Raw genomic sequence first — 24,128 nt, forward strand, 5'->3', positions numbered from 1 at the left:
CTCAATCCTCTCACGTTCTCTTTCACTACATTAACACAGTGTTGTATTTCAGCCAATGTTTATCTTTATTTAAACTCGAATAAGGTTTTAGTCTGTGTCTTCGTTTCATATCGCTTCGTCCGAGGCTACCTTTTGTCCCTTGAAACGAAGCTTCGGAACACCGTAGACTTGAAATGAACAGCCGAGTCAATGAAGCCTTGAGCGTACTCGGCTGCAGTGCTGACGACACGGGGAAAAACGTATTACTGTGTCGTTCTGAAGAAGTGTACGAACTTACGTAACGACGTGTGAACGTAATGATGTGAAGATATAGCGAAGTGTTTCGACGTGACAACTGCACTTTACACTGCCATCATCGGGATGTTATCACCAGATTACGCTGTAAGTACTCTGATCCTCACAAATACCCTGTGAAGCAGTTATGAAACACAACCAAGAAAACCCCGATTCATCCACACATGACCCAGAGAGAACCAATGACTCGTCATCCAGGAATAGATAGACATGTCTTATGAGCCTATAGTATTCTGTTGGTCTTCGCGACTATCTATCTGTCTCAAAGATATAACACATTGTAGCCAATTAACTAAGAAATCTTGATCGTAAGATATACTCCGTTTCCTTGTGATGGTGGAATTGCTAAACGCATCCAGGCACACAGTGTTTATACTGAAGTGAATAAACAGAGAGTAAAAGTTCAATTCTGGGTACAAGATGAATGGCCAGCCCAGTACCGTCTCAGATGCATGGGTCCCAAGTATGGAAAGTCATGCCCTTAAATTAGACTTGAAATTCTCTCGATAAATGTGATGTAACAAGCTCTTTTACGGCCGAGAAAAATTGGTGTGGTGATGAAGCAGTGTCGTAGAAAGACTGGAGTTTTAGATATTCTTGGGAAGAGACTAGTGACGCATCTGGCGCCTGTAGCGGGTGGTGTGTGTGTGGTGTTGGCGTAGACGATGGGGAGGGAAGGGAGTGGGGGTTAGAGTCGTTGGTTTGTGGTTTGGTGTAAACGATGATGTGGGATGGTGGCGCGGGGAGGAGGGTGTGGGTGGGAGGTGTGGTGAGGTGAGCGTAGACGTCTGATGAAGGGAGGAATGGTAGTGGTAGAGGTATAGTTGGTGCAGACGGTTAGCGGCGAATGATGGCGATAACGGGTAGGTGTGAGAGAGAGAGAGAGAGAGAGAGAGAGAGAGAGAGAGAGAGAGAGAGAGAGAGAGAGAGAGAGAGAGAGAGAGAAGTTCCCGGGTCGAGCGACAAGGAATAACTTTCTCCTTTCATCCGCTGTGTCAACAGAACGGAAGTTCAAGCGACGTATACAGTACCTGCACCACAAGTCTCTCCTCCCCCTCCCTCTCCCACCCTCTCTTTCCCCCCCAACCCCAATTACCGCCGTTAGAAATGATCAGTTATGGCCTCTTTACCCAAGTTTTCTTTTTAGTATTATTATTCTTTTACTACGAGTCACGGAAGTAGCGAGAGGCCCTACGGGAATTATCGTTCTCTGACTCATGCTTTCTGAAGACAACGCGACGTAGGAAATCGTACAAGTGTCAGATGTTTTGAAAAAAAAGTTACAGTGAAGGGAGATTACAGTACACACTCTTGGGCGGGGAGGGGGGGGGGGGGGGGCGTTACATAATATGGGCGTTGGTGTAAAGGAAGGGACTCGACGCGTCTCGTCTTCATAGTATAAGTAAACGGAGAGGCAACTGAGAATCACTTAAGTAATCAGCCAAGAATGGAGACAGAAGAGGTAAATACATCCTGGAAAAGGAACGTACTTTTTAGTCGTCTGGTGTACCCTTGACTTTCACCCGAAGCGCTTAATCAAGAAACTGCATAAACGCTCACTAAAAACACTTACGGCTAAAGAAACCGCATCAGCATAGATTATTATCAATACCGCCTCTCTTCACTGATAGATTCACGCTATCGTAGCGAGGTAGCTCCGAAGAGATGAAGAAGAATCTTAGTTTCCTTATAACTAGTCTACGCTGCAGCGAAATAGCCTAGCTCAGAGAGCTTAAGAAAAATTTATTTTCCATATAACTATTCTACTTTGCACCAAGGTAGTCTAGTGTCTCTATATAGATCGGACTAATAGTGCTTCAAGCCGAGGAGTCCAGGTTCTCACACCGTCACAGTTCCAATATCGTAACGTCAGCCACAGGACATTTCTTTTTATTTTCGATGTTCGAAAAGGGTTGGCCGCGCGCCGTTGAAACGGTGAGGTACTTCGCCTGAGCGGAAGTTTTACACATCCGGTGAGTTCGCTGGCCACACATACCAACGGTACCGCTGGACACTTTTATGATACATCGTGCGCTATGTTGTCCTAGGCTAGATTAGCTTTCTATAGCTTAGATAACTTTGTCTAAAGGTTAGACTAGATTAGGTTCGTATAGCTTAGGTTAGATTAACTACGTCTAGGTTTAGGTTGAATTAGATTCGTTTAGGTTTACGATACGTTAGACCAGTGTAAACTGCGTTAACTTCACCAATCTAAGTTAGTCGAGGTAACTAGGCTAAGTTAACTCTGGCGAAGCTAGATTACGTCAGGTTACAACTTTACGTGAGTGATCTTTACGTAGAAGGAAGAGAACCTCTCAACATCTGAGAATCACGTTAACTGCGTGAGTGATCTTTACGGAGATGAAAAGACTTCTTGAACATCGGAGCAAAGAGCACACGTTCTCAAAAGTGATATACGACGCAGGTATGAGATAATCTCTGAATCGTCCATTAAAGTTCACTGGGAGATACCCAAGAATTTGGGAGGAATGAGAGGAAGTTACATGGATGTATGCAGGAAGAGAGAGAGAGAGAGAGAGAGAGAGAGAGAGAGAGAGAGAGAGAGAGAGAGAGAGAGGGTTGGGGGGAGTCGGTATATTGGGAGGGAGGAAGGAGTGGGCTTGGGTACATACGAGAAAGTCATCGGCGAATTTCACAAGCCGGCGGAATCAGACGAGACGCGTTCCGAAAAGTGTCGGTAAAGACTGTGCTTTGAATCACTCGACGCGATGTATAAGATATTCCACTCATTTCTATTTTCCCTTGTGTTACTCTATATCTTTTTTTTTGTACCTTGATGTCACTTGAGCTTTCACCTCATTCGAATACGGTACGAGGTGAGTATGAAGAGTTTTGAGTGCATATGAAGAGTTCTGAGTGCGTATGAAGAGTTCGGAGTGTCCTGAGTGCGCATGAAGAGTTTGGGGTGCGTATGAAGAGTTCTGAGTGCGTATGAAGAGTTCTGAGTGCGTAGGAAGAGTTCTGAGTGCGTATGAAGAGTTCGGAGCGTTCGGAGTGCGCATGAAGAGCTTGGGGTGCGTATGAAGAGTTCTGAGTGCGTATGAAGAATTCTGAGTGCGTCTGAAGATTTCGGAGCGTTCGGATTGCGCATGATGAGTCCTGGGTGCGTATGAAGAGTTTGGGGTGCGTATGAGGAGTTCTGAGTGCGTATGAAGAATTCATCTGCTTTGCTATACCTCTCAGTGTATAAATCAGTGATCTACATGCCATTGCCATCCTCCAGCAGTAGAAAACCTTCGCGTTGTTCTTCTAGTCTTGTGTTATGTGGTGGTTCTCCTGCGTAAGACGTAGAATTCACCAGTAGAGGCAATGTATTTGAGAGAGAGAGAGAGAGAGAGAGAGAGAGAGAGAGAGAGAGAGAGAGAGAGAGAGAGAGAGAGAGAGAGAGAGAGAGAGAGAGAGAGGTGGATTTGCCCAAAGGAGAAAAATGTTTTATGAATGAATGTTTGGTAATGTTTAGTTATTATACCAAAGATATATACCAAGAGAGTTGAAGCTGTTTCCTGTTGGACATTGGAAACAGCCAGCAGTGTACGTGTGTGTGTGTGTGTGTGTGTGTGTGTGTGTGTGTGTGTGTGTGTGTGTATGGTTACAATTTTTGTGAAATGGAGAGAGACTTTTACACTCGTTTTGCCCCGTTTCTTAGCATTGTACATACACATATGTACCGCGTCTTTACTCCTCTGTATACACACACACACACACACACACACACACACACACACACACACATACACACACACATACACACACACATATACACACACACACCCTGGATTACACCAGGATGTGTGTGTGTAGTTATGTCTTTGTTTTTAATACGGTTGCGTTCCTATGTGTTTCTGTGTGTATGTACATATGTGTTGGCGTGTGCCCATTTATGTGTATGGTCATACAATTATACATACATATATTATCTATTTGTAATTACCTTTTATTACCGAACAGGGAGAGATTTCTTACACTCGTGGAGCCCCATTTCCTGAACTTTCTAATCCATCAAGAAGCTTTTTAAACCTCTGTAAACTGCCGACATCCACTCTCTCATTGGTTAATTCATTCCAGCCATCCACCGCCCCTGACGCTATACACACCACGGCCTCTTAACATCCTCTCTATGTTGCTTCTTTGGCCCAGAGTTTTGTTGTGGCCTCTGGGCTGTGTACCGCGTCTCGAGTAGAACTGTACCCGCTCAAGCAATGTTCCGCTGATTTGAGAAACTTGAAGACTGTTGTGATCAGGTCTCTCTGTCTCTCTCTCTCTCTCTCTCTCTCTCTCTCTCTCTCTCTCTCTCTCTCTCTCTCTCTGTCTCTCTTCCATGGAGAACATCTTTGTCGCCCTCAGCCATATTCATTATACCTCAATTCTGTTCAGTCGTCTCTGTATGTGGATGTATGCGTTTACGTATTTCATGTACTCTTTTGAAACAGCCACACATCAACTGAACGTGGATACAATGAATGTATTCGAGTGAGTGTCACACGAGAGAGAAACCACCTATACCTAAAGACACAGGCGGATAAGAAAGGGGGGAAATGCCGCCGGAAGGCTGTCTGTATTTGCACGGTAAACATTCCTCCGTATATAACACAGCCAGACCCCTACCCGACACGTCCAGTCTGCCAGGTCGCCCAGACCCACGCACCTCCCCACTTCTGCTGACCCTTGACGAGTACGCCTGAGGCCTATATACGACCCCCCCCTCAAGAGGAATAGCCAAGGGGGAGGGACTGTATCATTAGATCGGTGATCTTGGGAAGGGATATTTCACGACTTCGAGAAAGGTGCATTTCGACGACGGAGTTGGATTTAAGTCGGAAGTGTTGTTTGGTGTTTCTACAGGCCAGTTCGTCAACCTGTCGTCGGCAAGGTGGGTGGGGACATAAGTAGGATGCACTGTAGCTAAGGAATATACCAGGTTTATTACTGAGCCTACTCATGTATCGTAACATGATATACGTACATGGTTGCAACCATTCATACATATACACACATGAGCAGAAACAAGTGAATCGCCATCTACTTAATCAGGAGAGAGCAGTTTTTGTCCTCTACCCAAGCCATTCTCCCATCGTCTGCTACCCTTGTGCGCCACCCTGAAGGAAGACAGAATAAAGGATTCCTGTCATGGAGGAATGGCTTGGATTCCTGTACTTGAGGGATGGCTTGCTGTGTGTCGATCAAGGCTTGGATGAATATAACTTGGAGATCTGTAGGTTTAGTTTTGAATGTGTGATGGTGTTTGGTCCCGCTCCGCCACCTAGCGGATTAGATAGGATTAACTGCATTTGCTTGATGGACGGCAGAAAAATAATCCTCTGCTGTTGATAAAATATCACTTTACGTTTTTGAAATCTACGATTATCGTCTCATTTCAGATGCGTGTGTATGGATGGTGGTCAATAGCGGCGTTGGTGTGGCTAGTGGTGATGTCTTCGGTTACGTCCCCATCAGGAGCTCTCTTGGGCACCACCTCCCTGGCCATCACCTTAGGCTCGGGGGCCCTCGCTGCCCTGGGACTCCTCGGTGCTGTGGGCATAGGTAGGTAATGTCACGATCCTCCGGGGGCTCCTGTCTCTCAACAGGATTTCTTTGGGTCAGGTTCTGAAGTTCCTGGACTCTTTTGTTTGGCATCATCAACGTAAAGATTTCTAATAGTTTACCATCAATTTCAATCAAAGTTTTCTTACGATTAAGTTCGCATCCATCGTTAATTGTCACAGTAAAATTCACATCATCGTTCATCAAGTTCTTGTGTGTAAAGGTCACTTCATCGTTGATCAAGTCCTTAGTAATAAAGTTCACATTATCGGTCATAAGTTCTTGAAGTAAAGTTCACCAATTTGTTGGTAAAGTAAAGTCCTTTACAGTTTAGTTCAGATCCTCCCCACAGGGTATGGACGCTATTCCTCGTTCAGCGACGCCGACCGCTACGCCAACGTGGGGGCTGAAGATGCGTAATGATGAGACTGTTCATTGCAGGTGTGGCAGTCAAGAAGAAGCTTTATTCTGGTGGCTACGACTATGGGTACGACCATAGCCACGGCGGGGGATATGGTGGCGGACACGGCGGTGGCTACGGAGGCGGACACGGTGGAGGCTACGGAGGCGGACATGGTGGTGGCTACGGAGGCGGACATGGTGGTGGCTACGGAGGCGGACATGGTGGTGGCTACGGAGGCGGACACGGTGGAGGCTACGGAGGCGGACACGGTGGAGGCTACGGAGGCGGACATGGTGGTGGCTACGGAGGCGGACATGGTGGTGGCTACGGAGGCGGACATGGTGGTGGCTACGGAGGCGGACATGGTGGAGGCTACGGAGGCGGGCACGGTGGCGGTGGACATGGTGGTGGCTACGGTGGGGGAAACGGAGGAACTGGAGGTGGGTACGGAGGTGGTGGCGGCTACGGTGGCGGCTACGTCGGCGGCGGCAGCGGCGGAGCGGGAGGTGGGTACGGAGGTGCGGACGGAAGCAGCTTCCCCTCCTCCACCTACGGAGCGCCGCTGACCACCTCCCACGTGCACCGACGGAGTGTCGAGGTGAGTCACGGGCGACGGGGACGGGTCTGTCATCCCAGCCGATCCCAGGGGATGGGGATGGGTGGGTCATCCCAGACGGTCGTAGGGGATGGGGACGGGTCGATCATCCCAGACGATCCCAGGGGATGGGGATGGGTGGGTCATCCCAGACGGTCCCAGGGGACGGGGATAGTCACCAGAGGATGGTCACTAGACTGAAATAGTCGGTCATGAGGATGTAGACAGACGCTAAGGTACATTACGAGGATGTAGATAATCACCCTCCAGGATGTAGATAGTTGCCAAGATATAAGGATGTAGATAGTTGCCAAGATATAAGGATGTAGATAGTTGCCAATATATGAGAATGTAGATAGTCACCCTCCTAGATGTAGATAGTTGCCAAGATATGAGAATGTAGATAGTCTTCAAGATACGTCAATAGATGCAGACAGTCGTGACTGAGTTAAAGGACTTTCTTGGTCGATCAGTTAGGGATCGAGGAGTGAACGATCCTGGTTGGAACTACCGGACTCCTCTTGTGAGTGGTTACGCCCTTGGTAAGGCTGTGTTATTTTCGGAAAAAAATAAACAGCCTCGTCGAGGCCCTTTTCACTCCAAAGGGAGTCCATCATTTCCCTGCTGCTGCCTGAAGCGCAGCCTACGAACCAGCAGAAATGAGAGTCCTGGGGTTGTATCATGATAAAAGACGGATATGATCGAACTGGAATTAGAGAATAAAATAAATAAGCAACAGAAAACACAGTGACTTGAAGATCACCTAAAGAGAAAACGGGAAAGACCACAACTGTTCACAAAATTGAGACCCAACGAGTATGAAGGTACCCATACAGCACCAATAGGTAATTGCAAACAGCTTCTTACAGTCACAAACTCACTCCCAATTTTGCTTGAGGAAGCACGCCACAAACAGGGTCGTTAAGCTGAGTCGGTTGCAAGTGCCGTGAAGGTGACTGATGGCGTTTTCACCCTCTGTCGGCAGGGCCTGCTGAGCTGGGGAGGAGGAGGAGGAGGAGGAGGACTGGAAGCGTCTCGTAAAATATCCACAATTGGCACTGAGGTAACTCGAAGCCATCAGTGTGGAGTGAGCAATCTCATTTATCACCGGCCGAGTGAGGAGTTTCCTCCGATATTTTCTTCGACTCTGGTTAATATCAGATTCTTTTTTTATTTTGTTTATACAGTCGATCTCTCTCTTAAATTTTCATTTTTGTAATTGATGGAAAGGCGAGTTGGAGGAATGTGGAAACCAGATGATAGATTTCTCAAGGCTTGACTAAGTTTTCGTTGTTAAGGAAAAGAAGAAGAAACGCAATATATATTTGCTACAATCATTCTTTGGCAATTTGAGATTAACTTATCAAAATCGTATTGTGTTGGGAGCTGAGGGAGTTGGGAGTGTGGAAATTACGACATCAATTTCGTGACATTAAGCAAGTCTTTGTTGCCCAGTAGGGGAAATAGCAAATTACTCTTTCTGCAATCTATTTCTTTAGCAATTTGTTAACATATCATATGTATTATATTGGGGTTTTTCCGACCAGTTTATTTATTCTGGATAAATTGAATATTTACCCCTTTTACAGGCTAGCCAGAAGGAGGCGCAGAAGAAGGCGAAGGAGGAGCAAGAGGTGGGGATTGAGGAGATCATGCAAGAAGATCGCCTGGGATGTGCACAGCTCTTGGTGTGTGAATTGGCAGCCCGACCCCCATCTCTTCTGCAGCCCGATGAGCTTGCCATCGTCGCCTTCGTCAGGTAGGTCATCCTTTTAAGCCTCCTGTCACATCGTCTCAGCCACTGTTGAATAGTTGGTTCCTGTTTTGACGATCGTCGGGGCGAGGTTTCCTTACGTCCCTCTGGTACTGCAGCTTATTCGATCACTCCTGGTAGTATTCCTCGGTCAGGCAGGTGTTGCTGTTTCTGTTTGACTTAACACCTGTGTTGGCCTGTGCCAGGCAGGTGTTACTGTTTCTTCTAGTCTCCACACCTGTTTTGCCTACCATGAGGCAGGTGTTGCTGTTTCTGTTTGGTTCAACACCACCTGTGTTGGTCACTTACAAACTCGTGGTCTCCGGCAGGTCATGAGACATGGGAAAAGTGCTGCAGGAGTCATGGATATTAGAGATTTGTTGTGCTTAAGAGTTGTATCATCCTGCTGAAGGGTCGTACCGTCGTACTTAAGGGTCGCGCTTGTAGCTATTGACAACCATTAATTGCAAAAACATTACACACACACACACACACACACACACACACACACACACACACACACACACACACACACACATATATATATATATATATATATATATATATATATATATATATATATATATATATATATATATATATATATCAGCATAATCCACAATACGCTTGATCAAACTCACAGTATAATAAACCCCGGTTCGAAACCAATCTCTTATAGTTCTCTAATGAGCCGATAATGACGAGCTTAACGACCATAAAGAACTAACATCAATTCAAAGGCTGTGTCGAGCAGCTTCAACGCCGAGTTATTAATGAAACCTACCAATTAGATAATGAGCAGACATCATTCCTGATGAATAATCTACCACCATTTAATCCAAAACGGATCAAAGGTTAAACAGGAGCATTATTAATCCCTTAAAGGAAAATGGATACAAACAATAATCATATTGCCACATCTTGCTCTCTTAAGTTACAGTAAATGGAATAAGAAATGTTGAAATAATCTTATGCTTAAAGATCAGATATCTAGAACTTATGTTACTGTTTTTCAAAGTTCTAGAACTCATATCTTCAGAGAACCAGAACTTATATACTTAGAGATTGAGAAATCATACCATATATTCAAGGATCTAAAACTCAAATCATATTTCCAGGGAGCGAAAACTAAAATTCTACAGGACCTCAGACCTCCTGCCATACTTTCAGAGACCCAGAAAAACTATACCATCTTTCCTCTCCAGATCTGAGAGCGTTGGGTCAGGCGTGAAACCCGGTGTGAAGCAGCTGGTGGAGGCTTCTGAAATGGGACTTGACGGATCTGAGTGTTCCCAGCGGTACAGCACCTGCCCCTTCCTCTCCTCAGAGATCATGGCTGTCGTCAGAGCCGTGATAGACGAAGACTAAGGAACGACACCGCTGACCACTGTATAAAGATAATTGTTATCTTAATGAGGAACGTAATGACGGCGTTTGAAGATGAGAGGTAATCATTTAAAGACCTGGAAGGCCCTTAGAGACGTCTGCCAAGAGTCCGTAGGTAATCATTAGCACCCTTGAGGCCAACAGCCAGCTTGTATAGTCACTCCATGGTCATTCCCATCTGCAGTCACCGCTCCAACGACTTCAGTTGAATCACACAAGTCATTAGACCAATGAGAGACTTTAGGCTGGAGTTTCAGGTGGTTCTCCACATCGACACATCAGCGAGACACATGTAAGAGAGCCTCTCCACTTAGTGAATGTCTCATGACGCAGATGAAAACGACTCTGTATCAGCAACAAGACTAAGAAAGCATGAGAAAAAATTGCCACCCTCTTGTCCCACATGGGAGCCAAGAACGTCTGTCAATTTATCTTTTAAGTATTGAATCCACTTCTAATTCCATAGTGTGGATTAGGTACACAGAGTTTCTCAGGTTACCCCCATATATATATATACATATATATATATATATATATATATATATATATATATATATATATATATATATATATATATATATATATATATATATATACATATATCCTCAACTCGTGACCCAGTGTGTGTCACACTGACTTCCACACTCACGTGGAATATGGAACTTAAAGTAATGATAAAAATGTACAAGACAACACCACTTGTCGAGGCAGGTGGTTTTGTGAACGAGATGTTGTTGTTCTTGATGCCAAAGACACGTAACCTAAGCTACGAGTGTTAGAATTGTTATACATATTACGTTTATTATTCTCCGTATTTGACCTTTGGTAATAAAACTACCTCTTGATGTATGTTCACGAATAAATATTTGGTACAAAGATGTGTACCTTTCTTTTTTTTTTTTTAGCTGGTTTGTGCTCGAATTTTCCTTTTCTTTTTTAGCATCCAATTTCAATATCCTCGACGTTCTTTACATTCAGAACAATGGGATCGAGTGTAATCTACTTCAAACGATGCGATTTGAAACCCAATACCAGAGTCGGAAGCCTACAGTCTGTATCGCAACATGTAATATGAAGTATAGCATCCTTGGCAAGTTCACACTCACGCAGGAGTGTGCAAGGAGGAAAGAGAGATAATGGTAAAAGAAAACAGGAATCCGAGCAGAGTAGATAGAAAGTAACAGCCATCTGGGGGACAGTCTGTAGTCTGAGAATGTGTAGCAGATTGGCATGTGAGGGTGTAGCGAGTGTGAGAGAAGACACAACACTTGTGGGAACCAGGGTACACCCTTTGGCTGTGGCGGCGGGTGGGGGGATTCCAGGAAGATAACGTCTATGATAAAGTATTATCGAGGACTCTGGCCATCACAGATATTGAGAGGAAAAAATTCCATACCACCATTGCTTATCGTATAGGAGTTACAGTAATGTACGTCAACCTACGACGAAATCAGAAAAAGAAAAACGATAGATTGGGGACTAAGTCTTCCCGTGCAGGCAAAACACACACAGGAACACGTGAACATCAGTCAGGTGGCGATGAAGACGAAGATCGCGAGGGAAGGTGAGGAGGGGAGGGGCGCGGGGGAGGTGGTAATCATTCATAGAAACCTCACAGCGTGGCAGGTGGGAGGCTGCGTTCGAGAGAGAGAGAGAGAGAGAGAGAGAGAGAGAGAGAGAGAGAGAGAGAACTGCTCGGAAAGTGGCCAGTCATCAAAATACACGACATGGGCCGCTTCCCTTTAATCCTCGAGAAAACGAAGACTTTCTTTTCCACCTCACTTCTAGGATAAACAGAAGGATATCTTGTGTTCCTACACCACACATTATGACTGAAGTCAGCCCCATCATGGGCCATCAGCTCCCCTCCTCTTATCTGCCTTTCCTATGTCCTTAATCCTGTGAATAGTAGGATGAGGAAGGTAAGGAAGAGGTGTTATATATATATGCTCAAAGAAAATGGATTGAAGGTAGTTAGACCTTTCATTCTCCACACACCAACGATACAACACTACAAGGATTCTAAAGGTACATATACCTAAGTCTTTGAACGACCACTTTACCACCGAACAACAATAGATGATCATCCTTGGCCTCTGCTATCATATACAACCCGAGTTTAACAGTGGGACTCTGAAAATACGAGGTAGTCTAAATCTTTTATGCTTGGTTATTGGCGTATGCAAGGACAGTATATACAGTGTGTGTGTGTGTATGTGTATGTGTGTGTGTGTGTGTGTGTGTATGGAATTATCTTAATCACTTGAGGAACGTGTTTTATCTTCTGTATCACCCGGTAGTTATAGACGAAAGATAACGGCCGTAATTACGACTCTAGCAATTGATGGGGTCCTAAAGGCAACATAGGTATCACTGATAATGTTCAGAGAACCATTCGTGTAGTCACGAACGCACGAAACCACATCCTCCTATTCATATATATCTCTCGTGGCAGTCACCATCTGTCATGCAGACGTGAATAATGTTAAGATAAACATCATCCACTCCTGGTCGGAAAATCTAGGCCAACCTCACAGTTTTACATTTCTAATTTATTCACATGCATTATGACCGTAGTATTTTCTCATATATAATGTCTGTATGTAATTCCACACACTCACACAGAGAAAGAAACCCAGCATAGATACACAAGGACACTTAGGCCGAAATGTACACTGAAACGTATATTTGTAAGCAGACCTTAACATGCAAAAACACGCAGACAAACACACTCGTACACCAGTGCATACACTCTACTCAAGTATGTGCATTGCGCTTGTCTGTGCTTCACACAAGCTGCAAGGCTCAAATGATTGTGGTCATAAGGGGAGAGGGGTGGGAGGGGAGAGAGGAGGGAGGGCAGACGTCATCCGTTCATACTCAGAACAGAAATTAATCCATCAAAAGGATTGCTTATCAGACATGTCCATTACAAAAGGAGGCCATACGTCTTGTTCTGTGTTATCAGAACCGTGAGGAGAATCACTTACAGTAATGGCACTTGCGAAATTGAGATTGTCCGGATCCCTTCCATCTTCATCCTGTTGGAGCCATTAAAAAAGAATAAGATCTGACAGCTAAGCGCCTCCTGCGTGATGTTTATGGGGGAAATAACGACGTGTTGATGATTTCACTTTGTAATCATTTATTCCGTGAAGCTTACGAGCAAAAGTGGTATGACTGACTTTGGCTCCTTGTGTCGTGTTTCTATACGACTCGCGAGTACAGGGCACAGAAGTGCTGAACATGCGATCCGCGAATACTGGGGATTGTAGTGTTGAAGATGCGATCCGCGAATGGAGGCGGGATGGAGCCGTAGTTTTACTATACGATTCGCGATCGAGGGAGGGAGGGAGGAAGGGAGGTCTCACACTGTTACCACATGGGTCGTCATCGAGGGGCCTCATAGTGTTCCCATATTACTGTACAGGACAGGAGACCCACACACTCCAGTAACAGAGGAGGAAGATGGGTGTTGATACACGAGGGACGAAAGATGATGCTAGGATAAGATGATAGGGATAATAGGAAATTGAAAAATATCAAACGATTATGCAAACAATTGGGATTAGAAAAAAAGATGTGGTACTGAAAAAATAGAAAAGATAAGGAAAAAATAACTATAAATAATGACTGCTAAAGATACTCAATCATGAAATAAATAGGGAAGCAAAACTTAGAATAGTGAAAAAGATGATAAAGCATGAAAGATGAATACCAATTTTATCATATGTTAACAAAATGAACAATACTAAAATAAGAAACAATAAGCCACTAAAATGCTGATAATGGGATGATAAGAATTAATGAAAAATAACTGAAAGAAATGAATATGAAAGAAGAATGTAGAGAAAAGAAGAAAAGAAGAAAAGGCAATGGAAGCTGTATGGCTAACACAGTTTTTTCCTTGAGTTTGCATCTTCTGAAGCATCATCTGAAACATCTGAATACCTGAACAGAGTTTTGTGCTTCTAAGCACATTCGAAACAAGTGTTCAAACAGGTGCAGTGTTTCGAAACGTTTGACACTTTGGTACTGTGAGACGACTATATCTGAGTGCCTCTTTCCGCGTTTGTATGTTTAGGTTTCAGATGTATATCAAAAGAAAACAAGCGTTGAGAAAATAGACTACGGGATAACGTTATATGAAATGTCTTATAGAGAAAAGAATGGGCTAACAGCGCTTTAAAAATGATGTTACCGTCATAATCACAAATACTGAAACACTTCTGTTTGCTTCGTATGAGAGTTCGAGATAGATACATTCTGTGGGTCATAATAGCTTCGATGCGTGAAGACGTTGAATTAAGTACGATTCTTTTACTTCATCAGGCAAACTTATGGAAGCCAAAACCATTATTTCTTTTTTAATCAAACATCCGCAAACATACAACTGCTTCAGAATATCTTAGTTCACCCTCATCCATTTTCTGTGGTAAGACGTAATCCAGATGTTCATTACACGGAAAGAAGAATGTAAACATTCTCTCATGGTCTGGAATATCAAGTGACTTCTGTTAGAAAGTCGCGGGGAAGTGAGCCAATGGAAGGCATCAACCTATCAACCCTCCCTGCATCTGGTTCGCCAAAATCTCGTCTCTTTAAAGGTGTGTACCCAAGAGAAACCTCACAAGGCAGAGCAGTATCGAGAACCTCTGCAAAAACGGGAGGAGAAAGAGTTCTTTAAAGAACGCATTGAGGATTTCCGTAATGCATCCGTAATGTTTTGTTTATCACGCTCGTGCAGTGGATGTCCCAGGTGGAATTTTACTCGGTTCATTATTGGATTGTAGTGACGCCATTATTTCAGGGGTTTAGGGTTGCAAGAACTGGAAGAAAGGTCGTGATAAGTATGGGTTGTTGGGTTGTTATATAGTTGAGGTCTGTTATGGAGTGATTCTTTTACGTAAAAGAAAGACTTTGAAATTCAAGCAATAAAAGTCTCTCTCTCTCTCTCTCTCTCTCTCTCTCTCTCTCTCTCTCTCTCTCTCTCTCTCTCTCTCTCTCTCTCTCTAAATGTCTGTTTTTCTACCTTCTTTTCCCCTTCATCTACGGGCATTCTAAACGTATGTCCATCTAGAGCAGCAACATTGCATCTTAGTACATGAAAGAAGGGTTGGGGTGGAGGTGGCCAATAATTTGTCAACTTTTACATTACCCAGAAACTGATAGTCATTTCCAAGCATCTGTCTTTTGACCCTCTCCTTCCTACTGACCTTCCTACTGAATGAACCTCACTCGTATAATGTTTTCTGTTTTTAATGACCACCAGTTGCTGAATGGTCATCCAGCCTGATATGATAACATACACGTTAAACTACTGTTACGTGTTATACCTTGAAAGAGAATATTCTTAATACCTTCCTGTCTTAAGATACTGTCTAATGAATTTATAACATCCGTATCATATCCTCTTGAGAGGAAAATATCTCCAACACAGATGACAGTCATCCAAATATATATATATATATATATATATATATATATATATATATATATATATATATATATATATATATATATAATGCCCCCTAATTACGTTAATTTTCCTTATATCATTATCTTGGATTACGACGAGCAATTCTCTTTTTGAACGCCATCTGTCATTGAGCGTTTGCGTTATAGTAGAATTGGTGTCCGACGCCTGATCCATGAATTAATGAAATTCAGATTACAAAGTTTCCCCCAGACTCGGTAGTGATGCTCACTTTCCACTCTGGCAAACACTGGCTCTTTTGTTTTATTGTTGTTTCAGCTTTTGATTATCTTTTTTCTTTACGTTAGTCATTATTTGTTTCCGTGTGGCTCCCGCTTGCCTTCCGTTGTTTACGATACTTTCCTCATTCCCAGATGATCCTCAACTACTACAGATGCTGAAGACGTTCACTGCAGCGAGGTAATGATTGAGGAAGTGTTGTAGTAATTGTTTTTATTACTATTTTGAGTAATCAAGATACAGATGGTGTTTCTATGATGGTTCTGTGAGACAGGATCTCATAGGAGGGTTAGGTGGGTCAGGTATGTAGAGGATGGGATTACGGAGGAAGTGAGGAGACGAGGAATGCATTTATGGAAAGGAAAAACAGGAGCGGATGAGGTGGTAAGATGGATGTCAACAGCTAGAGGTGTGTGTGTGTGTGTGTGTGTGATAGCAGTCAAAATATGGCGAGTGTGTATGGTAGTTTGGAAAAGAGGTTGTAGACTAGATGATAATAAGTGATGGTTTGATCGTGCGTATGTGAGGGGAGTGACACAATGGTTGGAAATATAAGTGAAACATGATGAAACATGAGTGAATTAGACGATATAGAAAAGAAGAAAGGTAATACTGAAGAGTCAGAAGAAAGGATTTAGATAGAAATGTATCAGGTGAATGCAAAAGGACGATAGGAGGTTTGGATCGTGTGCATAATATACCTCGAGCAACTGTTTCGAAAGTCTGATGATGGAAGCAGTGCTTTTATGACAGTAAACAATGGTAGGAGCGAGTGAATTGAGACAAAGGTGGGAGTGTGTCAAGGGGGTAGGAAGTCACAGTAGGTGTATAATTTTTCGGTGGATGTGGCAGTACGTGGGAATGGAGGGAGGTGGAGTGAGGTGGATGTGCCAGTACGTGGGAATGGAGGGAGGTGGAGTGACTGTAGAGTGACTGTGGAGTGACTGGTGATTCAGTAATGATTTACAGTCTCACGCTGAGGTCTTTCTTTAATGGATGACGCTGGTCTGTTATGTGATACAGAGGAATTGGCTGGGATGATGGTTGGAGGTATTTTCCGATGTGTACAGAGGAATATTCGAAAGTAATTGTGGGTAAGTGAAGAGTTCTTGTGTTAGTTGATAGTCAGCTTCAATGTGATATCTGATAGTACTAAGAAGACATATAAGTTATGTAGGATTTCGAGAATCAGTGAGGAGAGCATTAGAGAAGAGGAGGTTTGAGGTGGAATAATACAGGACAGAATAACTGAAGGTATTTTGGAAGACTTTGCTGGGAAAGACGGTAGATTATAGAGTACACAAGAAATACATGCACGGGGTGTATTACATCTACTTTCACTGGATAGATGTAAAACCTTGGTGTCCGTAGATACGAGAGAGAGAGAGAGAGAGTGTGTGAGTAGTGAGCGAGTCAAATACAGACAAAAGCAATGAGAACGTGCATTATCCTCTGGCGATTTCTGGAAAGGATGATCCCTGCGTGCGGTTACTGAGTGAAAAACCTTATCTCTAAGGGAAAACGGGCTCAGGGAGTGATTAACTGGTTGAACACGACGGCATGACCCTTGAACACGACGGAACGACCCTTGAACACGACGAAACGACCTTTGAACACGACGGTGCGACCCCTTGAACACGACGGTGCGACCCCTTGAACACGACGGCGCGGCACTTGAACACGACGGTACGACCCTTGAACACGACGGAACAACCCTTGAACACGATGGCACGACCTCTGGGTTATTATATAGGTCACGCCTTCATCCCTAAGGGTCGTGCCGTCTTGGGAACTAGTCGATGGAGCAAATGGCTTTATACATGGTTATCTTAGGGTCTTGAATCAACTAATTGTCTGTAACAGTAACATAACTATATGGTTAGGTTAGGTTAGGTTAGGTTAGGGTCTTGAGTCAACTAATTGTATGTAACTGTAAGATAACTATATGGTTAGGTTAGGTTAGGTTAGGTTAGGGTCTTGAGTCAACTAAGTGTCTGTAACTGTAAGATAACTATATGGTTTATATATTCCTATAACATGTTATCTTACATCTTTCTATATATTTTCTGTTTTCGCTTCTCTTGTAAAGGGGCGATTTAACGCTTCGCCTACGGCTATAATGATACATGTCAGCTCCCCAGTCGAATGAAATGTATAGAAAAGAAAAAGTATCCGTCATATGGAACTGTAAATTGATATCTGTGATCACATGATCATTGCTTAATGGTAATGGTGGAAGGAGACCAGCACGATGGTGATGATGATGGTGACAATAATGGTGATAATGGTGAGGTTGATGGTGATATAGGTCATAGGTGGTCTTATAGACAATGTGTGTGTGTGTGTGTGTGTGTGTGTGTGTGTGTGTGTATGTGTGTAAGGTATGAAAGAGGGACGTGAGTGAGATGGGGAGCAGGAAATGTTGGGGAGGGGAAAGGGAAGGTAGAAATGGTGAGGGAGATTAGGGGCGTGGGGCGGGATGAAAAGGAGGGAGGGAGGGAGGAAGGAAGGAAGGGGGGTGGGGGTGAGTTGAGGATTGGGAGTGAGGGAGTGAGTGTTGGAGCCCAGCGAATGACTTTCTTCGTCAGGGTTCCCGCAAGCCTTCTGTCAACAGCAGCAGCTTCAGTTAGACGATTGGATGTGAAATGCGAAGATAGGTAAAGAAAAAAATGACACCTACGCATACACCTTTATATATATATATATATATATATCAACATTTAAGTGGAAAAAAACATGTCTAGGAATCTGCTGTATTTTTCTCCAGGTGCGGTTGGGGCAGCCGACTTTACCTCTCCACAAGGAGTGATCTCTCATGATCGTGGAAGAGGGAGGACTCACCTCCTACAGGGAGAAGGGAAGAGGACGAGAGGTTCGCCAGGTGAAGGAGAGGGAGATCCTGAACATCCGTCCGTGCGATGCTGGTAGCCGCGTAGCGACCTCCTGGGTTGGACGATTGCAACAGGTGAGAGAAATGTGTTTGTGGCTTCCCTCGAGGGGGCTGTGCGTAGGTGGCTAGGGCTGCGGGGTGTGGGATAATGGTTGGTGTATATATATATATATATATATATATATATATATATATATATATATATATATATATATATGTATATATATATATATACATATATATATAGGTGTGTGTGTGTGTGTGTGTGTGTGTGTGTGTGTGTGAGAGAGAGAGAGAGAGAGAGAGAGAGAGAGAGAGAGAGAGAGAGAATATATATCACAAGCATCTTACGTTCTGAGTACATCAGGCTCACTGTCAGATTTCAAATCGTTTTCGCATATCATGTTTACCATCAAGCTCCATGAACGCATCATGAGCGTAACGGTGATGTAAATAAAAAAAAAAGACATCAGGAACAAACAACAATTGTATCGTCAGAGCGAAAAAAGGTTATGTACGTAATATTTTCAGTGATCTGGAAAGTAACTGGAGTTAATGAAGAGATTGCGTCATCAGCATACGGGCCAAACAAGCGAGATTGATAATGATATAATTACTTCTTATATATCACCATTAGTGGGATGAATGATGACTGAAAAGGAAAGTTTCATAGAGTAACTGTTTTTGGTAATAAGACGCAGCTTGCTATATGGACCTTATCAAATATAGATACAGGTAGGGAGGGCCTCAGTGGCTATAGGAAGAAGCCATGCTAGACTATCTGATGCCTTACGGTGGAGCATGATGCCGATAGATAACCACAAGTCATCACTAACTAGTTCCATAGGTTCTAGTGTATTTCCCATGACATAAGTTTATATACAACTGACGGACGAGAGCTAGACCTGGTATGGCTGCCTCTTATGAGACGAGGAATCCCCCTAGGTCGTCCTAATCTTAACACACAACAAAACTACACAGACAGATCCGAAAGAGTATCATCACACGCATAACATCTGTCATTTCCCTTCAAAATAAAGTAGACCATAAGCCACATTCTTTGACTTGACACATGTCAAGTGGCCACAGGAAGTCTCGTGAAGTATTGCGGAACTTCCTGTCGCATGTTTAAAAAAAAAAATTATAACCAAATTCAACCGAAGGATAAGAAAGACACTTCTAGTTCTGCCACACTTCGCTAGTCACGACATTTCTCCACGAATTCACGAACTTTTCCCCTCTGTTTATGTACCTGGGATGGGCAATTTGATTAGCTATATCTCTCAGATCTATCAGCTCGATAAGCAATCGTCCGGGAAAGGGACTGACTGACATTCTCTAAACACAAGTTCTTCGTTACGGCAACTGAAGACGGGAGTGGCGCAAGGCGTAGTCGATATAGAGTGAGAGAGAGAGGGTTGAGTCAGTGGGTCATTAGGTTGGTAATAACGTAAGGAATCGCCACTGTGGGAGGAGATGGGGAGGGAAACTATCAGTATAAACTACAGGGAGAGGAACCACTAACGCGGGAGGAATTAGGACGGAAAAACGCCATGGGTTTAAGCTACTGCGAGAGGAACTTGAGTGTGGGAAGAAGACCTGATAGTTTGAGGCTACCAGGAGGAAGAGGAGGAGGAGGAGGAGGGAGGAGGAAGAGGAGAGATGAAGAAGTGGTGGGTACGTCTCTCCCCATCTAGTTCTCTCATATTTTATCTTTCTATCTTTCTACCTCATTCTCTCACTGTTATAAACACAAGGACAAACGCCGAAATTTACCGTTCGTCACGCACTCAGAGAAAACTGTAAGAGACAGATGACTTCGTTTCCACATCAAAGGACGTTTTCTGCATAGATAAATTATTTCTAATTTTAAAGATCAGAGGCAAAATTGTCTGTTTAATCTTTTCTTTTTTGAGTAAGATGGAAGGAGACGATATAGAAAGATGGAACTTAAAGCGATAAATGGGATAAGGTAAAAGTTAACAGTTCGTCTGAAATGATAATCAAAATATGTCTCATAATACAGTTTAATACTTGCGTAAGCTATCATACCTCACTCGTAAAACGTTCAGAATCCCTCAGTGTAAGAAATAAAACGTAAACGAACGAAAATTTGACACGGCGCAATGCATAACTAATATGTACACATAACCACTCTAATTCATTTCCCTGTCGCCAGAGGGCCAGCTATTTATGGACGCGGCGGGTTTGACTTTCTGGAGAGCAGAGGAACGCGGGTACGAAACTGTCGTGGTTTTGTTTACACTAGAGGAAAGTAATGGCGCTGACGCCATGGGTTTCCGTATCCCCAGGCGTGAGGAGAAGGAGAAAGAGCAGGAGAACGCTCAGGAAGGTCTTAAGAGATGACGGAGAAAGAGGATTAGTGAGCTGAAGACTGTGAAAAAGGATGCTTTGGTTGTAGGTAGTAATGGTAAGTCTTCTGGATATAAAAGAGGAGGACTTTGGCGTGTGATGAGATCGTATGTTTTGCCTGTGAGTCTGGATATCACCGGAGGACTTCGTTGACGACCCTCCTGACGAAGATGATGACACTTACAACAGTCCTCACAGTCTGGTGTCAGGCAGGCTGGGGCTCGAGTCTCTACAGACAAAGGATACGTTGGCCATGTTTTTCAGCTGTCTCGTGACTGGTCCCCCGCCTCCCCGCGTCCATCCTATGGTGTTTTGACTTTCACCTCCTCCAGAAGGCAGGAACATCTGCGTGTGTTGTGCTGCATCATGTGCATTCGGAACCTTTAACACTGAGGATTCATCTCTGGCAAACAGGATTAAGGGACCAGTGTTATAGACGCGCGTGAATAATAGCACAATATCCTCTTTAGCAGTTGCTCACAAAGCTGTAGACCTCAAATACATAGGGGTCTCTGTTCCTCTTAGCTGAGCTTTGAATTTTGCACATTGCTCGGGGTGAAGTGTGTCAACAACTGATTAGATATACTAACATCGCTGCTGTGTTGAGGAGGGAGCTCTTGAGTGGGTGGCCGACAGGTGGGAACCAAGACAACGCTAAGATTAATGACACTCCAAGCCTAGGCTCAAATCGTTATCACAAGACCGTAAAAGATTCGCTAACTATGTGAACGTTTGGCACGAACGACCTGGCGAGAATGGATGTAACTGAAACGTAACGAACTGAAAGGAATAAAGATGAGGTTGATTGATTAAGTTGATGAAATCTGGTTCTGAAGCAGAGGCACCAGCAGACGGGGGAGGTAACGTGGCTTGGACTGCGCAGCTGCAGAGGGAAGCGAAGAAAATAGCCGTCTTTGCGCTGTTAAGGAAGAGTTGTTGAAGATGCGGAGCGTAACAGTCCCTGTAGTATGTATTACGGACGAGGAATGACGGGAAGAAAACGGTTAGCGTGAGTCTTCGGTGCTATTTGAATGACGTAAGAGGAAAAAAAAAAAGGAAAGGAGATAGCGTATTATTAGACGGATACTGTGAACGGTAAAAGTTTATACACTGGAAATAATTGAGGTGCTCAAGACGTCCCGTGTCTGGGAGGAGCAGGGAAGGTAAAACATAACTGCTTCTGAGAGAGAGAGAAAAAAAAAGAAAAGAAAAATGCAGCTTTTTTTGGCGTACATTACCTCACGCATCGGTGTGATGCTACTGAGAGAGAGAGAGAGAGAGAGAGAGAGAGAGAGAGAGAGAGAGAGAGAGAGAGAGAGAGAGAGAGAGAGAGAGAGAGAGACACCTTTATCTATGAGGTATCTAGGCTGTGAGTCTAGAGTGACAGTGGAGTGAGAATAAGGATTCTTTTACGGAGCTGATTTATGTCCGTGTTTGAGGAGTTTACTGCCACATGTCATCCTCAGTGAAGGAGAGGAATCAGACAGTAAGGAGTAGCTTTGTAGAGTCGAACTGTCTGTTCGAATCACTGTGTTTGCTTCAGAGTGTTGCGTATCAGAGGAGTGAAGTGAGTGGAGTGAATGACCGCACTTATCAGGGTATCTTTTGGAAATGGCTGTAAACGAGACATACTGATGGAAATATGAAGTATTAACAGGTGTTCTCCGACTGAATTGAGAGTCGTGAGGGACGTAGGATGAACTGAATCAGACGTGAATAGTGAAAGGAACGTTGGACGTTGAACTCCAAAGGCGATACGAAGGAGTGGGCGGTGTCTCGCCCACACACACACACACACACACACACACACATACCTCGATAAGATATGAGCACGCCCACGTCCTGTCGTTAGCCAAACGGCCGACGAAAACGATCAGAACGAGACGTTGAGAATTAAGGAAGCTGGGGAGAGAGAGAGAGAGAGAGAGAGAGAGAGAGAGAGAGAGAGAGAGAGAGAGAGAGAGAGAGAGAGAGACTTTTTTTTTTTGGAGACGATGTAAAAGAAGCGGGTGAAGAACGGTGAAGTAGTACAGCTGTGGGGGAGGGAATGATTTACCAATCACCTGTGAGTGATGTTGAGACACATGGGCGGGAAAGGGCGATCGAAAGTGAGGAAATCGTACAGGGGAGTCTGCCAGTGAGTGGTGTGGGGAGGAATTAATCCACGACGCTGTTTATTCGAAGGTTTGAAATCGATTCTTCATGGACCGCCGCTGCCCCAACCCTCCGCCCTGCTCGGAAACTCTCTCAGCTGTATTTACCGTGCCGGGTTAGAGGGCCTGCGACACTCATGAACGAAGCTGCACCGAAGCCCTCCGTCTCGAAGCAGAGGCATAGAGCTCGGTACAGCTTCGACCAGGCTCTTACCAGGACTTCAGGCGTGTCCTAGAATTTCATTTTGCTTGCGATTGCACGTACATAATGAGAGAGAGAGAGAGAGAGAGAGAGAGAGAGAGAGAGAGAGAGAGAGAGAGAGAGAGAGAGAGAGAGAGAAGGGAATAGGGCGTGGCTGAAGCGGTGCTCGGGTGACCGAAAGTCGTGAGTTCGAAACCTATTTGATACCGATCTCGTAAGGTGCGCCTCATTCTCCCTCGCGTATACAGGGGTATAACTAAGCCAGGGGCTGCACGTGCAATGAGACAATGAATGGTCATCGAATCATCTCGAGAACGGGCGAGAATCAGGCGCTCCAGATGAATCTGTGATAGATGAACGACCCTGGTAGTCAATAGACCAAAAGTCCAAGCAAACCAGATTATGATTTGGTCATCAAATTTTTTCTTTTTTCGAAGGTATCATCGGTCACGTCCGTCGCTTGTTTACCGTTCCCTGAGACGTAGATGTTCCCGAACCTGACCGAACCAGTGATGGAAGGGGGCGCTCTAAGTTAAGAGAATTATGCATGTAGGAAACTAAATTCTCAGAAAGTAACTGAAAGCAGATGAGAGATGGATAGATAGATGAGAGAGAGAGAGAGAGAGAGAGAGAGAGAAGAGAGAGAGAGAGAGAGAGAGAGAGAGAGAGAGAGAGAGAGAGAGAGTCTGAAAACCCTCAGATCTCTGGCAAATAAGGAGATCCATAGTTTGAATGATGCCGAAGAAGCTGAATATGCCGTGCATGGACGCATGTAAGACAAACTACCTTCAACCACATCGT

General features: G+C 44.1%; 1 protein-coding gene across 1 annotated transcript; it reads left to right on the plus strand.

The window, feature by feature from the left end:
- Positions 1 to 4,943: 4,943 nt before the first annotated feature.
- On the plus strand, positions 4,944 to 10,856 carry LOC139759686 (uncharacterized). The gene is made up of 5 exons (XM_071682085.1): positions 4,944 to 5,185; positions 5,694 to 5,856; positions 6,298 to 6,857; positions 8,444 to 8,613; positions 9,813 to 10,856. Exons 2-5 carry the CDS (start codon positions 5,694 to 5,696, stop codon positions 9,973 to 9,975), a joined length of 1,056 nt encoding a protein of 351 aa, XP_071538186.1. The 5' UTR covers positions 4,944 to 5,185; the 3' UTR covers positions 9,976 to 10,856.
- The last annotated feature ends 13,272 nt before the right edge of the window (positions 10,857 to 24,128 follow it).

The sequence above is a fragment of the Panulirus ornatus genome, chromosome 33 (assembly GCF_036320965.1).
Source record: "Panulirus ornatus isolate Po-2019 chromosome 33, ASM3632096v1, whole genome shotgun sequence".
NCBI lineage: Eukaryota > Metazoa > Arthropoda > Malacostraca > Decapoda > Palinuridae > Panulirus > Panulirus ornatus.

What these genes read in the sequence shown, in the direction of transcription:
- LOC139759686 (XM_071682085.1), top strand. Translation starts at nt 5,694, where the DNA reads ATGCGTGTGTATGGATGGTGGTCAATAGCGGCGTTGGTGTGGCTAGTG. An exon ending in CCTCGGTGCTGTGGGCATAG is followed by an intron (nt 5,857 to 6,297) that starts GTAGGTAATGTC and finishes TGTTCATTGCAG; the next exon opens with GTGTGGCAGTCAAGAAGAAG. An exon ending in TGCACCGACGGAGTGTCGAG is followed by an intron (nt 6,858 to 8,443) that starts GTGAGTCACGGG and finishes CCCCTTTTACAG; the next exon opens with GCTAGCCAGAAGGAGGCGCA.